This window comes from Megachile rotundata, chromosome 16 (genome assembly GCF_050947335.1).
Source record: "Megachile rotundata isolate GNS110a chromosome 16, iyMegRotu1, whole genome shotgun sequence".
Classification (NCBI taxonomy): domain Eukaryota; kingdom Metazoa; phylum Arthropoda; class Insecta; order Hymenoptera; family Megachilidae; genus Megachile; species Megachile rotundata.
In genome coordinates, this window is record NC_134998.1 from 5,928,035 (window position 1) to 5,941,210 (window position 13,176).

General features: G+C 34.3%; 1 protein-coding gene across 3 annotated transcripts in view; it reads left to right on the top strand.

Moving 5' to 3' along the window:
• The window catches only part of nAChRalpha4 (nicotinic acetylcholine receptor alpha4), a 247,799-nt gene extending 237,429 nt beyond the window's left edge, over window positions 1-10,370 (top strand). For all 3 annotated transcript variants that reach the window (XM_003699335.3, XM_076541545.1, XM_076541543.1), the window contains exons 9-12: window positions 4,650-4,796; window positions 5,976-6,134; window positions 7,172-7,421; window positions 9,368-10,370. In XM_003699335.3, the coding sequence (XP_003699383.2) occupies window positions 4,650-4,796; window positions 5,976-6,134; window positions 7,172-7,421; window positions 9,368-9,559 (748 nt within the window). In that variant the 3' untranslated portion in view covers window positions 9,560-10,370. The remainder of the gene's footprint in view (window positions 1-4,649; window positions 4,797-5,975; window positions 6,135-7,171; window positions 7,422-9,367) is intronic.
• Window positions 10,371-13,176: the final 2,806 nt, after the last annotated feature.

Consider the following 13,176-nt stretch of genomic DNA (forward strand, 5'->3'; position numbering starts at 1 on the left):
CAAACGGCAATATAGCGAGAGTCAGCTGGATTTTATGAAGAGAATCTTTTATTTGTCGATTATTTAATAAGTAATACTTAAAAAGAACCTCGCTCAAAGAGCAAGGATTTCCTTCTTTCCCTGCTCTTTGCATCAAACAGCAATATAGCGAGAGTCAGGTGGATATACTACAGAAAACCTTTCATTTATCGATTATTTTATAAACAATACCTAAAAAAAACCTTAAACAAGGAGTTAGGTATTCCTTGTATTCCTACTCTTTGCCTCAAGCGGCAATATAGCGAGAGTCAGGTGGATTTACTGCAGAAAATCTTTCATTTATCGATTGTTTTATAAACAAGATCTGTAAGGAACCTTAGACAAAGAGTTGGGATCCCTTGTATCCCTGCTCTTTACTTCAAGCGGCAATATAGCGAGAGTCAATTGGATTTATTACAAAAAATCTTTCATTTATCAATTATTCTATAAATAAGACACCATAAGAAATACATTACACGTTAAATAAATAACTACCTTTCATTATTAATTAATTTATTATTTTATTTAATAATGCTCAAGATATTTTAATAATATTTGTATATAAATTTGTAATTTTTCAAACAAAGTACATTAAAAATTTTGTCAGTATTATTTTCCTACAAGAACTAAAAAGACCTCGGACAAACAAGTGTTTCGCGATGCTTAAGAAACGTTTTAGCGTGTTTTTAAGAGCCCCCGTATAAAACGGAATTATATATCACGAAATCGACGTGTATGTACGATGTACAAAACGTTTGAAGCTTAATAGCTGTTCCTTTGAATAATACGTTGAAACGTTTCCTGATTTCACAACTCACTGCACGTTCTTCTGTTCCGTGAAACAGAGGAAAGCTTTTTATTTCTTGAGGATCTCTCAAATTGGAAATAGGTATTTCTTTTCTGATAAACTGCTGTTACGGTTATTGGTATTTTAACAAGGAAATTCTTTAATCTTCTTGCTGTTTGATTTCTGATTCGTTCATTTTATTACCAGGAAAAGTTGTATTGTCATGTTTAAGGAGGAAGAGATATCATTTTTATGTTTTTTAGGCTATATTCGTCGTTTATGTTCGTTGTGTTTATTCACTGAAAAAGTTACTGCATGGATTTATTTTTTAAGGTTAGGTTGATGGAAATTGGTATGTTTGACTTTGGTGATTGAAATGACGAATTTTTATATTGGGAGACACTTTAATACTCAAATTTCTAAATCAATAAATTGGTAATTCCCTAAATCCCTGAATTACCAAATTTTCAAATCTCCAAATCCCCAAATCTTTAAGTCTCCAAATCCATAAATCCCCAAATCCATAAATCCCTAAATCCATAAATCCCCAAATTCATAAATCCCTAAATCCATAAATTCCCAAACCCATAAATCCCCGTATTTCTAAATCCCCGTATACCTAAATTCCCGTACCTCTAAATCCCCGTATTCCTAAATCCCCGTATCTCTAAATCCCCGTATTTCTAAATCCTCGTATCTCTAAATCCACGTATCTCTCAATCCCCGTATCTCTAAATCCCCGTATACCTAAATCCCCGTATCTCTAAATCCCCGTACACCTAATTCCCCGTATCCTTAAATTCCTGTATTCTTAAATCCCTGTATCCTTAAATCCTTGTATCCCTAAATCCCCAAATCCCTAAATCCGCAAATCCCTAAATCCCTAAATCCCCAAATCCCCAAATCCCTAAATCCCCAAATCCCCAAACCCCCAAATCCCTAATTTTCTCAAATGTACCAAACCCATTTTCTACCACATCAGAATTCAAATAAATTCAATTTTCGCGCCAAAAAAGAACCTGTTGAATAATCAAAAATAAAACTTCTATTACATGTCTGCAAGAACGAGTACTCGATGGTACGACGAATGAATCGAACTGTAGGTAATGTGCAGAATCGAATGACGTTAGTTTATGCATAAATCGATAAAGAAAGCGTAATCGAACCGTGACGAAATTGGAGGCTGAAAAGGCTCCGAGCTCAGCGTATTCGATCCACGGCAGTTTTTATTCGGCCTCTGCCGGAAATCTTCTACATCGCCACGAAGAACCGCTATCCTACAAATTTCCAAGTCGCTTCATCATCGTTGCCCATCAGTCTCTAAGAAAGAACGCTTCTCCGTGGCTGTAACACGAGCGCGAGAGAGCTTTGCAAAAAATATGAGACGATCGGTGTGTAAGAAGCGAAATGAAGAGAGGCGGGAGAAAGAGAGAGATGGAGGATTGATGAAAAATAAGTGGGAAGACGGACGAGAAATGTTAAAAAATACAGGTGATCGTGGACACTAATCACGAGATGCTGCAGGCATTTGTATAACTTTGTTAAGAAATTTTAATTGGATAGTACGATGGGTGTACGTAACGTTGTCATTCGTTATATTGCCTCGTACTATTTCACAGTTTCTGTAGTTATTAATTTGAGAATTTGACAAATGACTGTTTTAAAAATTCCAGAACGTAATATCTGTAAATTCGAGAAATTCTAAATTCATAAATTTTTGGTTTCTTTGAATTCTTTGACTTCCTTGAATTCTTTGAGTTCCTTGAATGCCTTGAATTTCTTGAATTTCTCAAACTACTTGAATTCCTTGCATTCTTTTAGTTCTTTGAGTTCTTTGAATTCTTTGAATTCTTTGAGTTTTTTGAGTTCTTTGAATTCTTTGAGTTCTTCGACTTCTTTGAATTCTTTGAGTTCATCGAATTTTGTGAATTACTTGAATTCTTTGAGTTCTTTGAATTCTTTGACTTCCTTGAATTCTTTGAGTTCCTCAAGTTCTTTGAATTTCTTGAATTTCTCAAACTACTTGAATTCCTTGCATCCTTTTAGTTCTTTGAGTTCTTTGAGTTCTTTGAATTCTTTGAGTTCTTTGAATTCTTTGAGTTCTTTGAATTCTTTGAGTTACTTGAATTCTTTGAATTTCTTGAATGCCTTGAATTTCTTGAATTTCTCAAACTACTTGACTTCTTTGCATTCTTTTAGTCCTTTGAGTTCTTTGAGTTCTTTGAATTCTTTAAGTTCTTTGAATTCTTTGACTTCCTTGAATTCTTTGAGTTCCTTGAATGCCTTGAATTTCTTGAATTTCTCAAATTACTTGAATTCTTTGCATTTTTTTAGTTCGTTGAGTTCTTTGAATTCTTTGACTTCCTTGAATTCTTTGAGTTCCTTGAATGCCTTGAATTTCTTGAATTTCTCAAATTACTTGAATTCTTTGCATTTTTTTAGTTCGTTGTGTTCCTTGAATGCCTTGAATTTCTTGAATTTCTCAAATTACTTGAATTCTTTGCATTTTTTTAGTTCGTTGTGTTCCTTGAATTCTTTGACTTCCATGAATTCTTTGAGTTCCTCGAATTCTTTGAATTTCTTGAATTTCTCAAACTACTTGAATTCTTTGCATTCTTTTAGTTCTTTGAATTCTTTGAGTTCTTTGACTTCCTTGAATTCTTCGAATTTCTTGAATTTTTTGAATACTTCGAATTCGTCCAATTCCTCGAATTCCTAGAACTGAGAATTAAGATTTGTAATTTGAGAATTGAAAAAAGTAACCAATGACAAAATACCACATTACATGGGAAGACGCGAAGAATAGAAAGAAGTACACACAGTAAATGTGACAATCAGTAACAGGATCGTTCGTGACTCGCCTTAAGCGAGGTCAGAAGCCAACCAAAGAACCCAACCCTTTTTTCTCCGTAGAATTTCAAGGGGGATGGTCGGTGCTCTGGTGCATTAAACCGCATCGCTTATTGCTTTTTTCCAAGAAACGTGGAGACATTGTGCCGCCATTAAAGCCAAGATCGACCGCCTCCACGTTCTCCTCGAGCGCTCCTCTTAAGCGTTAAAACAGCTGACCTGTTCTTATGAATTATTATTTCCTCGTAATGACTCTGCGTTCAAGCGAAGTTCACGGAAATGAACTTAATGATCAAGGCGCAATTTTCAATCCGTAATTACGTTGATCGTTATAATATTATCGGCGATCCTTGCATGACTCGCTTTTATACAATATCTCGGAATTTTCGTTGTTGCGCTTTACAGATATTTTACACAAAAATTGTTTACTGTATTGTCAATTTTTTGAGATATATACTTTAGCATATATTACGTTAATTATACATATAATAAACTATACTTGACTCACATAAAAACCTCCCTCAAATATTTCATTAAACAAAAATGAATTTTATATTTCATAAATAAAAAATGAAATTATAGTTCATATAATAATATTACTTCATACATCTCTGTAACATATTAATTTTTAACATAGAAATATTTTTTAACGAGCAATAAATTACTGCAACAATTAAAACAATTTTCTAAAAGTGTTTACGATTGTCAAATGAAATTTCTCTTATTATCAAGAAAATAATTTGTGTCGAAACATTGCCGTTTACGAACACACACGAGGCTACAGAAACTGTATATCTGCTGGAAGCCGCTGATCAAAAACTGCAATTACCTGCCTCGGAGCTTATTAAAATTTTAATGAGACACCCGTAGCGCTTGTTAACGCTGTAACCAGAACACTAAACGGAATAAGGCTAATGAAATGAAAGATGATTGCTTTGAAACACCGCGAAAAATCATTTCACCGAATGAGAATTTTTGTTGTTTTATGTTTCAGTATATGTGTGACGGTGGTTGTGCTGAATGTCCATTTTCGATCACCTCAGACTCACAAGATGGCGCCTTGGGTTAAAAGAGTTTTCATACACATCCTTCCTCGATTGCTGGCCATGAGGAGGCCGCAATACAAATTCGAAACAAATAGGTAAGCGTTTCTTTATTTTTACTTCGTTTGTATTTAAATTGTCTTTGTAATTGTTTCATTTCTATTTAAATTTACAGAGAAATTAATTTACGTTGGAATTTACGTTTACTTCGTTATTGTTTAATTTGTATTTAAATTTACTAGGATGTTGTTTAATTTACATTCAAATTTAGTTCAATGTTATTTAATTTGTAAGTGTATTTATTTCAAAGTTATTTAATTTGTTATTGAATTTACTTCAGAATTATTTAATTTACAATTGAATTTACTTCAAAGGTATTTAATTTGTAATTGAATTTACTTGAGAATTGTTTAATATATTTTTTAGCTTTCTTTAAGATTGTTTAATTTAAATTAAGCTTCTTTAATACTTCTTTAATACAACTTTTAAATATTAGAAATTTTGTGATGAATTAATATACCGATGACAACCCACGAGTTGGCGCGAGACCCTGCTGTTTAGAGCTCCGATTTGTCAGAATAGAAAAATGGACGCCTTTTCGGTATATTGGCTCTCGCACACCAATTAGGCCAAAGACGGTCGGCAAACGTCTCGAGAGTGAGATAGTGCGAATTGCGTTCAGCAGTTATTGTCATTATTCTTATTTGCCGAAATGTAACTGGAAGTGTTCACGGTGGGTTAGGTGGAGCGAGTGGCTTCTTTTACTCTGGCTCGACCTACGCGCCAATTCCTGGCTTGTCTACAGTAGAGACTGTGATGATCCAAGGGAACGTAGGGATTCTGGAAGCTAGGAAATATGGCGATTCCGAGGACTGTGAGAATCTAGGGAATTCTGGAACTGTAGAGAATGTGGGGATGTGACCTAGGGATCCAGGGACTGTGGACTGTGGAGATCCTAGCGAACTTAGAGGCACTGGAGACTGAAACTATGGATATGGAATCTGGGAGTCTTAGGAACCATGAAAACTCTAGGGACTATGGTCTAAGTATCCTATAGCTCCCAAAGTATTCTCTCAAGAATGACTGACAAAGCGAATAGCGTTTAGCAGTTATTATTCTTATTTGCTGAAATGGTGCAAGTGTTCATGGGACTTTTGAGCCACGCGCCAACTCATGGGTTGACATCTGTACATGATGCGAACATTATACCTACTACTAAAGATCGATAATATTGTTTAAAATTGTTTTGATATTGTTCATTTGATTTATAATCACAGATATAGTTCTGGCAGAGTGTTGATGAGAACAGTGAGGGGGAAGGAGAAGACCTGCTATTATCCTTATCACCCGTCTACTCAAGAGGATAGCGAAGAACATTTAACACCTAAACGATTTCATAGTCGTGCTGCGTCGAAAGAAGACCTTTCACCTTCCAGGTATACAGGAATATTAATATACATATTCTACGCCATTTTGCATATTTTTGCATAGTATATGTACACTGTCGTGCAACGTAATTCATCGACTAAAAATATAAGCTATGTAAGCTCAAACGAGTTTGTAAGAATTTTAACTTTTCAAGCTTCCAAATTTTCAAATTTGTTCATTTCTGAAAGTCCAAGTTTCCAAATTTGTTATTTCTGAAAGTCCAATTATTTCAAATTTGTAAATTTCTGACAACCCAAATTTTCAAATCCCTATATTTCAAACCCACATTTCACCCAATCCTCAAATTTTCAAATCCCCAAACAATAAAAATTAGGAAAGTCCATATTAAATAAAAATTCACTTCCAAACTCAGATTTCGCAAGTTTTAATTAAGTTTCCTGAGTAATCAAGAAATTCAATTGAACAGCTCTCCAAAATTCAACTTCACAGTTAAAATCAATGATCTGTACATTTAAGCCATCCCTAAGGGCTGTTTGAAATGTAATCTGCAAAATAATTGACACTCTGATATACGGTACGAAACTGGTATAGTATTACGAGACTTAGTTAACAAGCTTACACGACTTACCTACGAAGTTCAATTCGAGCAGACTTAGAATGGCATAGACAAACTTCTTGAACTGGTATCAGGCATTAAATGCAGTTTGTTCTAAAGCTAACCATTCACTTCAACAGCTATCTTAACTTTTCTTCGTTCGTTATTCCCTTTATCTATCAAAAAATTACTAAACTTGTACTCTTAAGAATTTCTTTATACGTTTATGTAATTTCTTACAAAATCCACTTTTGCAATATGGCTTCTACAATATATAATATAATAAAGATATATTTTTTTATTAAGAGCCAAGTTGCAAAGTCATCATATCGATCCACATAATTAACCTAACTTCAAAGTTATGTAACTTTAAAAATATTAAAACTTCATCTATTATAAAATTTCATAAAAATATTTTCATAAGAAAATTTTCATAAGAATGTTTTTATAAGAATGCTTCAGATTTAACACCTCCATTTTGTTATTCAGTTTGGCGGACGGTGCAAGGTTCGGAGGAAGCTGCTTAATTCACGGACCGCCATTACCACCGCTTCCTCTTCACACCGAATGCGAGGACCTCTCCGTTTCCGGTGAAGCAGGGATCGAGGAAGTCAAAAGTCCGGTCCTTCGAAGTCCTCCAGCCTTCTCGCATTCGCGTTGTCCTCCAGAAATCCACAAATCTTGCATCTGTGTGCGTTTCATCGCCGAGCACACGAAGATGCTTGAAGATTCGACCAAGGTAACTTCCAATTTCACTTTAGAACACTTTCAATCGTACTGTGTTTCAAAACTCATCTTGAAATAACTTGCAAGATTGGGCAATTAAGGACTGTATAAAGTGAGGCACTTAAAAGCGACATCTTGAATAACTTAGCTGTTATACTGACTGACGTAACATAACCTAAAGTAGCCTAACTTAAAGTGACCTTGCTTAAACTAACCTAACCAAACAATTTTTATCTGATGCACTTTTTCCTATGGACTAAATTAATGTAACCTAAAATTACTTAACTTAAAGTCGCCTAACTTTAACTAACTAATCAAACAATTTTTGATACACTTTTTCCTATGGACTAAATTAATGTAACCTAAAATTATTTAACTTAAAGTCGCCTAACTTTAACTAACCTAACCAAACAATATTTGTCTGATGCACTTTTTCTTATGGACTAAATTAACATAACCTAAAATAACTTCACTAAAGTCACCTAACTTTAACTAACTAAACAAACAATCTTTGATGCATTTTCTCCTATGGACTAAAATAACTTAACCTAAAATTACTTAACTTAAAGTCACCTAACTTTAACTAACCTAATCAAACAATCTTTGTCTGATGCAGTTCTTCCTATGGACTAAATTAAAATAATCTAAAATTACTTAACTTAAAATCACCTAACTTACACTAACCTAACTAACTAATTTCACTCTGATGCATTTCTTCCTGTCAGCTAAACTAACCTAACCTAAAGTGATATATTCTAATTTAACCTAACCAATATAATTTTGGTTTGATGCATTTCTTTCTATGGGCTAAACTAACCTAACCTAAAGTAACATATCTTAAACTAACCTAACCAAATATAATTTTCCTCTGATACATTTCTTCTTATCGGCTAAACTAACCTAACCTAAAGTAACATATCTTAAACTAACCTAACCAAATATAATTTTCCTCTGATACATTTCTTTTTATCAGCTAAACTAACCTAACCTAAAGTAACATATCTTAAACTAACCTAACCAAATATAATTTTCCTCTGATACATTTCTTTCTATCGACCAGACTAACCTAACCTATAGTAACATATCTTAAACTAACCTAACCAAATATAATTTTCCTCTGATACATTTCTTCTTATCAGCTAAATTAACCTAACCTATAGTAACGTATCTTAAATTAACCTAACCAAATATAATTTTCCTTTGATACATTCCTTCTTATCGACTAAACTAACCTAACCTAAAGTAACATATCTTAAACTAACCTAACCAAATATAATTTTCCTCTGATACATTCCTTCTTATCGACTAAACTAACCTAACCTAAAGTAACATATCTTAAACTAACCTAACCAAATATAATTTTCCTCTGATACAGTTCTTCCTATCGACTAAACTAACCTAACCTAAAGTAACATATCTTAAACTAACCTAACCAAATATAATTTTCCTCTGATACATTTCTTCTTATCAGCTAAACTAACCTAACCTAAAATAACAAATCTTAAACTAACCTAACCAAATATAATTTTCCTCAGATGCATTTCTTCTTATCGACTAAACTAACCTAACTTTACTTAACCTAAACTAGTCTAATCAAATAATTTTGTTGTGAGTCAAATTATTCAGATTGCTGGTATTGAGTGTCTCACCCTCTATATTAAAAAAGCACAAAGAAATAATAAAATTCAGAACAATAATGAAATATATATTAATTTATTTGGACAATGAAAATAAATTTGTCAATGAAAAAAGAATTAAACACAGAACTATTGAATTTTATCGATAACACCAAGTAGAAATAGAGTGTGCAGTTGCATGTTTACATTCGACCTTGAGACCATAAAGATCATGTCGCTCCTAAGTCCAAAAATTTCCCTTTCAAATACCCGTGAATTTTCAAACACGTGAATTTCGCTGACACCGCAGAACAATGACTAACAGAATAAATTTTGCAAAAAGGTGAAAGAGGATTGGAAATACGTGGCGATGGTGCTGGACAGACTGTTCCTGTGGATATTCACGTTGGCGGTGCTGGTGGGCACAGCCGGGATCATCCTGCAGGCTCCGACCCTCTACGACGACCGGGTTCCAATCGATAAAAAATTCAGCGAATTCGCCACCACGACGGTGGTGAACTGCCCGCCGCAATAGTCCATGCCCGAGCCCTGCACCGTAGACAAAGACTAAGGACCAACAGCCCGGAAGTAACTTGCTACCAAACCGGAACATCCCGCCCTAGTCTTAGGAACATTCGACTTAAGTACACGAAATTACGGTAAAAGGGCTCCGTTATCGACAGAAACCGAATATCCGAAGAAATCGCCATTGAAATTCTCCATTTTTCTTCCTTTTTGTCTTCGTTCTTTCGTTGTTTACTTTCGAATCAACAACCGACGTTGTTCCTGATCTCACGGGACTTTTTAACAGCAAAGAGTACTGCAATATTTTTGGAACAATTGTCGAGGAAACGTATGCTCTTGGAATGTTCTGATCGAGAAGAAGTTTTTGATTCGTCGTTGAAGGAAGATGCGATCGAATTATACCTACATAGTCTGCTCAAGTAAATCGTAATACGAAGCTGCCACTACTTAATCGGGTTACCTTTTAAAGCAACCGGCTAATTAAAAATACTGTAATAATAATTATAGAGTTCCCTTTCATGGCTCTGATCGAATCGGGACGGTGGAGGGAGGGTTTCGATCGGTCCTGGGGCCTGAGGGTTCTGAAGTTGTTGGTACGGTGAGGTGCAATTGTAGAATCCCTTTGGATGTGGAGTGATGTGGAGGAAGATTAAAATTTTGTTGATCCCTGATGGAGATTAAAATATTTATTTTTGGGGAATTATATGGGTATTTGTATTTTTACTATTTATGATTTTAGAAATTTTTACAATTCGGGGAAGGTAATTTTTTAATGGTTAAGTTGTCTAAAAAGGGATCAAATTTCTAAATGTTTGAGTCTTATGGAGTTTGAATTTATCAAGTTTGAATTTATCAAGTTTGTATTTATCAAGTTTGAATTTATCAATTTTGAATTTGTCAAGTTTGAATTTATCAAGTTTGTTTTTATCAAGTTTGAGTCTTATCAAGATTGAATTTATCAAGTTTGAATTTTTCAAGTTTGAATTTATCAAGTTTGAATTTATCAAGTTAATATTTATCAAGTTTGAATTTACCAAGTTTGTATTTATCAAGTTTAAATTTATCAAGTTTGAAAATTTACATGTATCTACATTTTTAAGAGTGAAATTTTTTAAATTTCAATTTTCTATTTCCCAAGATTGCAACTCACTAAATTCTCAAATTTCAAAATTCCAAATTTGTTAGTTTTCAAAATTAACAAATTCTCAGAATCTCCATTCTCAAGTCTCAAAATCCCTAAGTCTCCAAATTCTCAAGACTCAAAATCCCTAAATCTCCACATCTCCAAATCACCAAATCCCTAAATCTCCGAATTCTCAAATCCCCTAATTTTTAAATCTCCAAATCCCCAAATTCCCTAATTCTCACGTCTCCAAATCTGCAAAACCTCAAATTCTCAAATCCCCAAATTCCCTTATTCTCAAGTCTCTAAATCCCCAAATCCCAAAATCCCCAAAATCCCCAAATCCCCAAATTCTCAAATCTCCAAATTCCCAAATCCCCAAATTCCCAAATCTCCAAATTCTCAAATCCCCAAATTCTCAAATTCTCAAATCTCCAAATCCCTAAATCCTTAAATACCCAAACACACAAATCCCTAAATCCCCAAATCCCCAAATCCCCAAATCCTCAAATCCCCAAATTCCCAAATTCTCAAGTCTCCAAATTCCTAAATCCCCAAATCCCCAGATCCCCAGATCTCCAGATCCCCAAATCCCCAAATCCCCAAATCCCCAAATCCTCAAATTCTCAAGTCTCCAAATTCCTAAATCCCCAAATCCCCAAATCCCCAAATCCCCAAATCCCCAAATCCCCAAATCCTCAAATCCCCAAATTCTCAAGTCTCCAAATTCCTAAATCCCCAAATCCCCAGATCCCCAGATCTCCAGATCCCCAAATCCCCAAATCCCCAAATCCCCAAATCCTCAAATTCTCAAGTCTCCAAATTCCTAAATCCCCAAATCCCCAAATCCCCAAATCCCCAAATCCCCAAATCCCCAAATCCTCAAATCCCCAAATTCTCAAGTCTCCAAATTCCTAAATCCCCAAATCCCCAGATCCCCAGATCTCCAGATCCCCAAATCCCCAAATCCCCAAATCCCCAAATCCTCAAATTCTCAAGTCTCCAAATTCCTAAATCCCCAAATCCCCAAATCCCCAAATCCCCAAATCCCCAAATCCCCAAATCCTCAAATCCCCAAATTCTCAAGTCTCCAAATTCCTAAATCCCCAAATCCCCAAATCCTCAAATCCCCAAATTACCAAATTCTCAAGTCTCCAAATTCCTAAATCCCCAAATCCCCAAATCCCCAAATCCCCAAATCCCCAAATCCTCAAATCCCCAAATTCTCAAATCCCCAAATTCTCAAGTCTCCAAGTTCCTAAATCCCCAGATCCCCAGATCCCCAGATCCCCAGATCCCCAGATCCCCAAATCCTCAAATCACCATATCCCCAAATCCCCAAATCCCCAAATCCCCAAATCCCTAAATCTCCAAATCCCCAAATCCCCAAAATTTTAAAACTTGCCAACTAACCACCAAAAAATAGTAAATTCTTTTGCCCCTGCATCGCCATTTTCCCTAGGGATCTCTGTCATGCACGCCACCGTACGATCGCGTGTTTTGTATATCCCGTTTATCCGACACGTTAAGAGGAATTATTCTAGGCATCACGATCGTAGGTAGCTCGTTGTACGACACGAATTTAACCTGTAACTTAACGTATAATCGATTAGCTTTAAACATTTAGAAATGTAAACATTTATACGAGTGTATCTTTAAGGGAAATGGAGGAGGGTGATCGTTTCAGTGTACGTGGCTCGAAGTGTCGCATGTGAATTTTTCTTTTCTCTTCGTCTCTGTTTTTATTTATCCTTATTATACATATATCTCTGATTTCTTCGACGCCAGCTAAATTATTATAGCTATCAAAGTAACTCTCGAATTTGTTCACATACGAGTAACATTTATTCGTGTATAATAATTAATCATAGACACTCGATAATGTCGTAAATAAAATTTATGCTGTACGTTCGGAAGGATAATGTGAAGTTATCGTTTCTCCTGAAATGTTGAGGTATGTGAATAAGTACGCGAGTGGTAAGCTGATGTTACAGATTAGAACACTTTTCAAATATCGGTGGAAACTGAAGCTTCAGACGGAATGCATAGTAAATGACGAGACTAATACAATAATTTCATTCATTTATATTTGGTTGAAGATGAAGTATGTTCAACATGTTAAAATGTGGAAGTCAAAGAAATAATTGAATAATTGAATAATTGAATAATTGAATAATTGAATAATTGAATAATTGAATAATTGAATAATTGAATAATTGAATAATTGAATAATTGAATAATTCAACAATTGAATAATTGAATAATTCAATAATTCAACAATTGAATAATTCAATAATTCAACAATTGAATAATTCAATAATTCAATAATTCAACAATTGAATAATTGAATAATTCAATAATTCAACAACTGAATAATTCAATAATTCAACAATTGAATAATTCAATAATTCAATAATTCAATAATTCAACAATTGAATGATTCAATAATTCAATAATTGAACAATTGAATAATTGGATAATTGAATAATTGCAAAATTAAGATT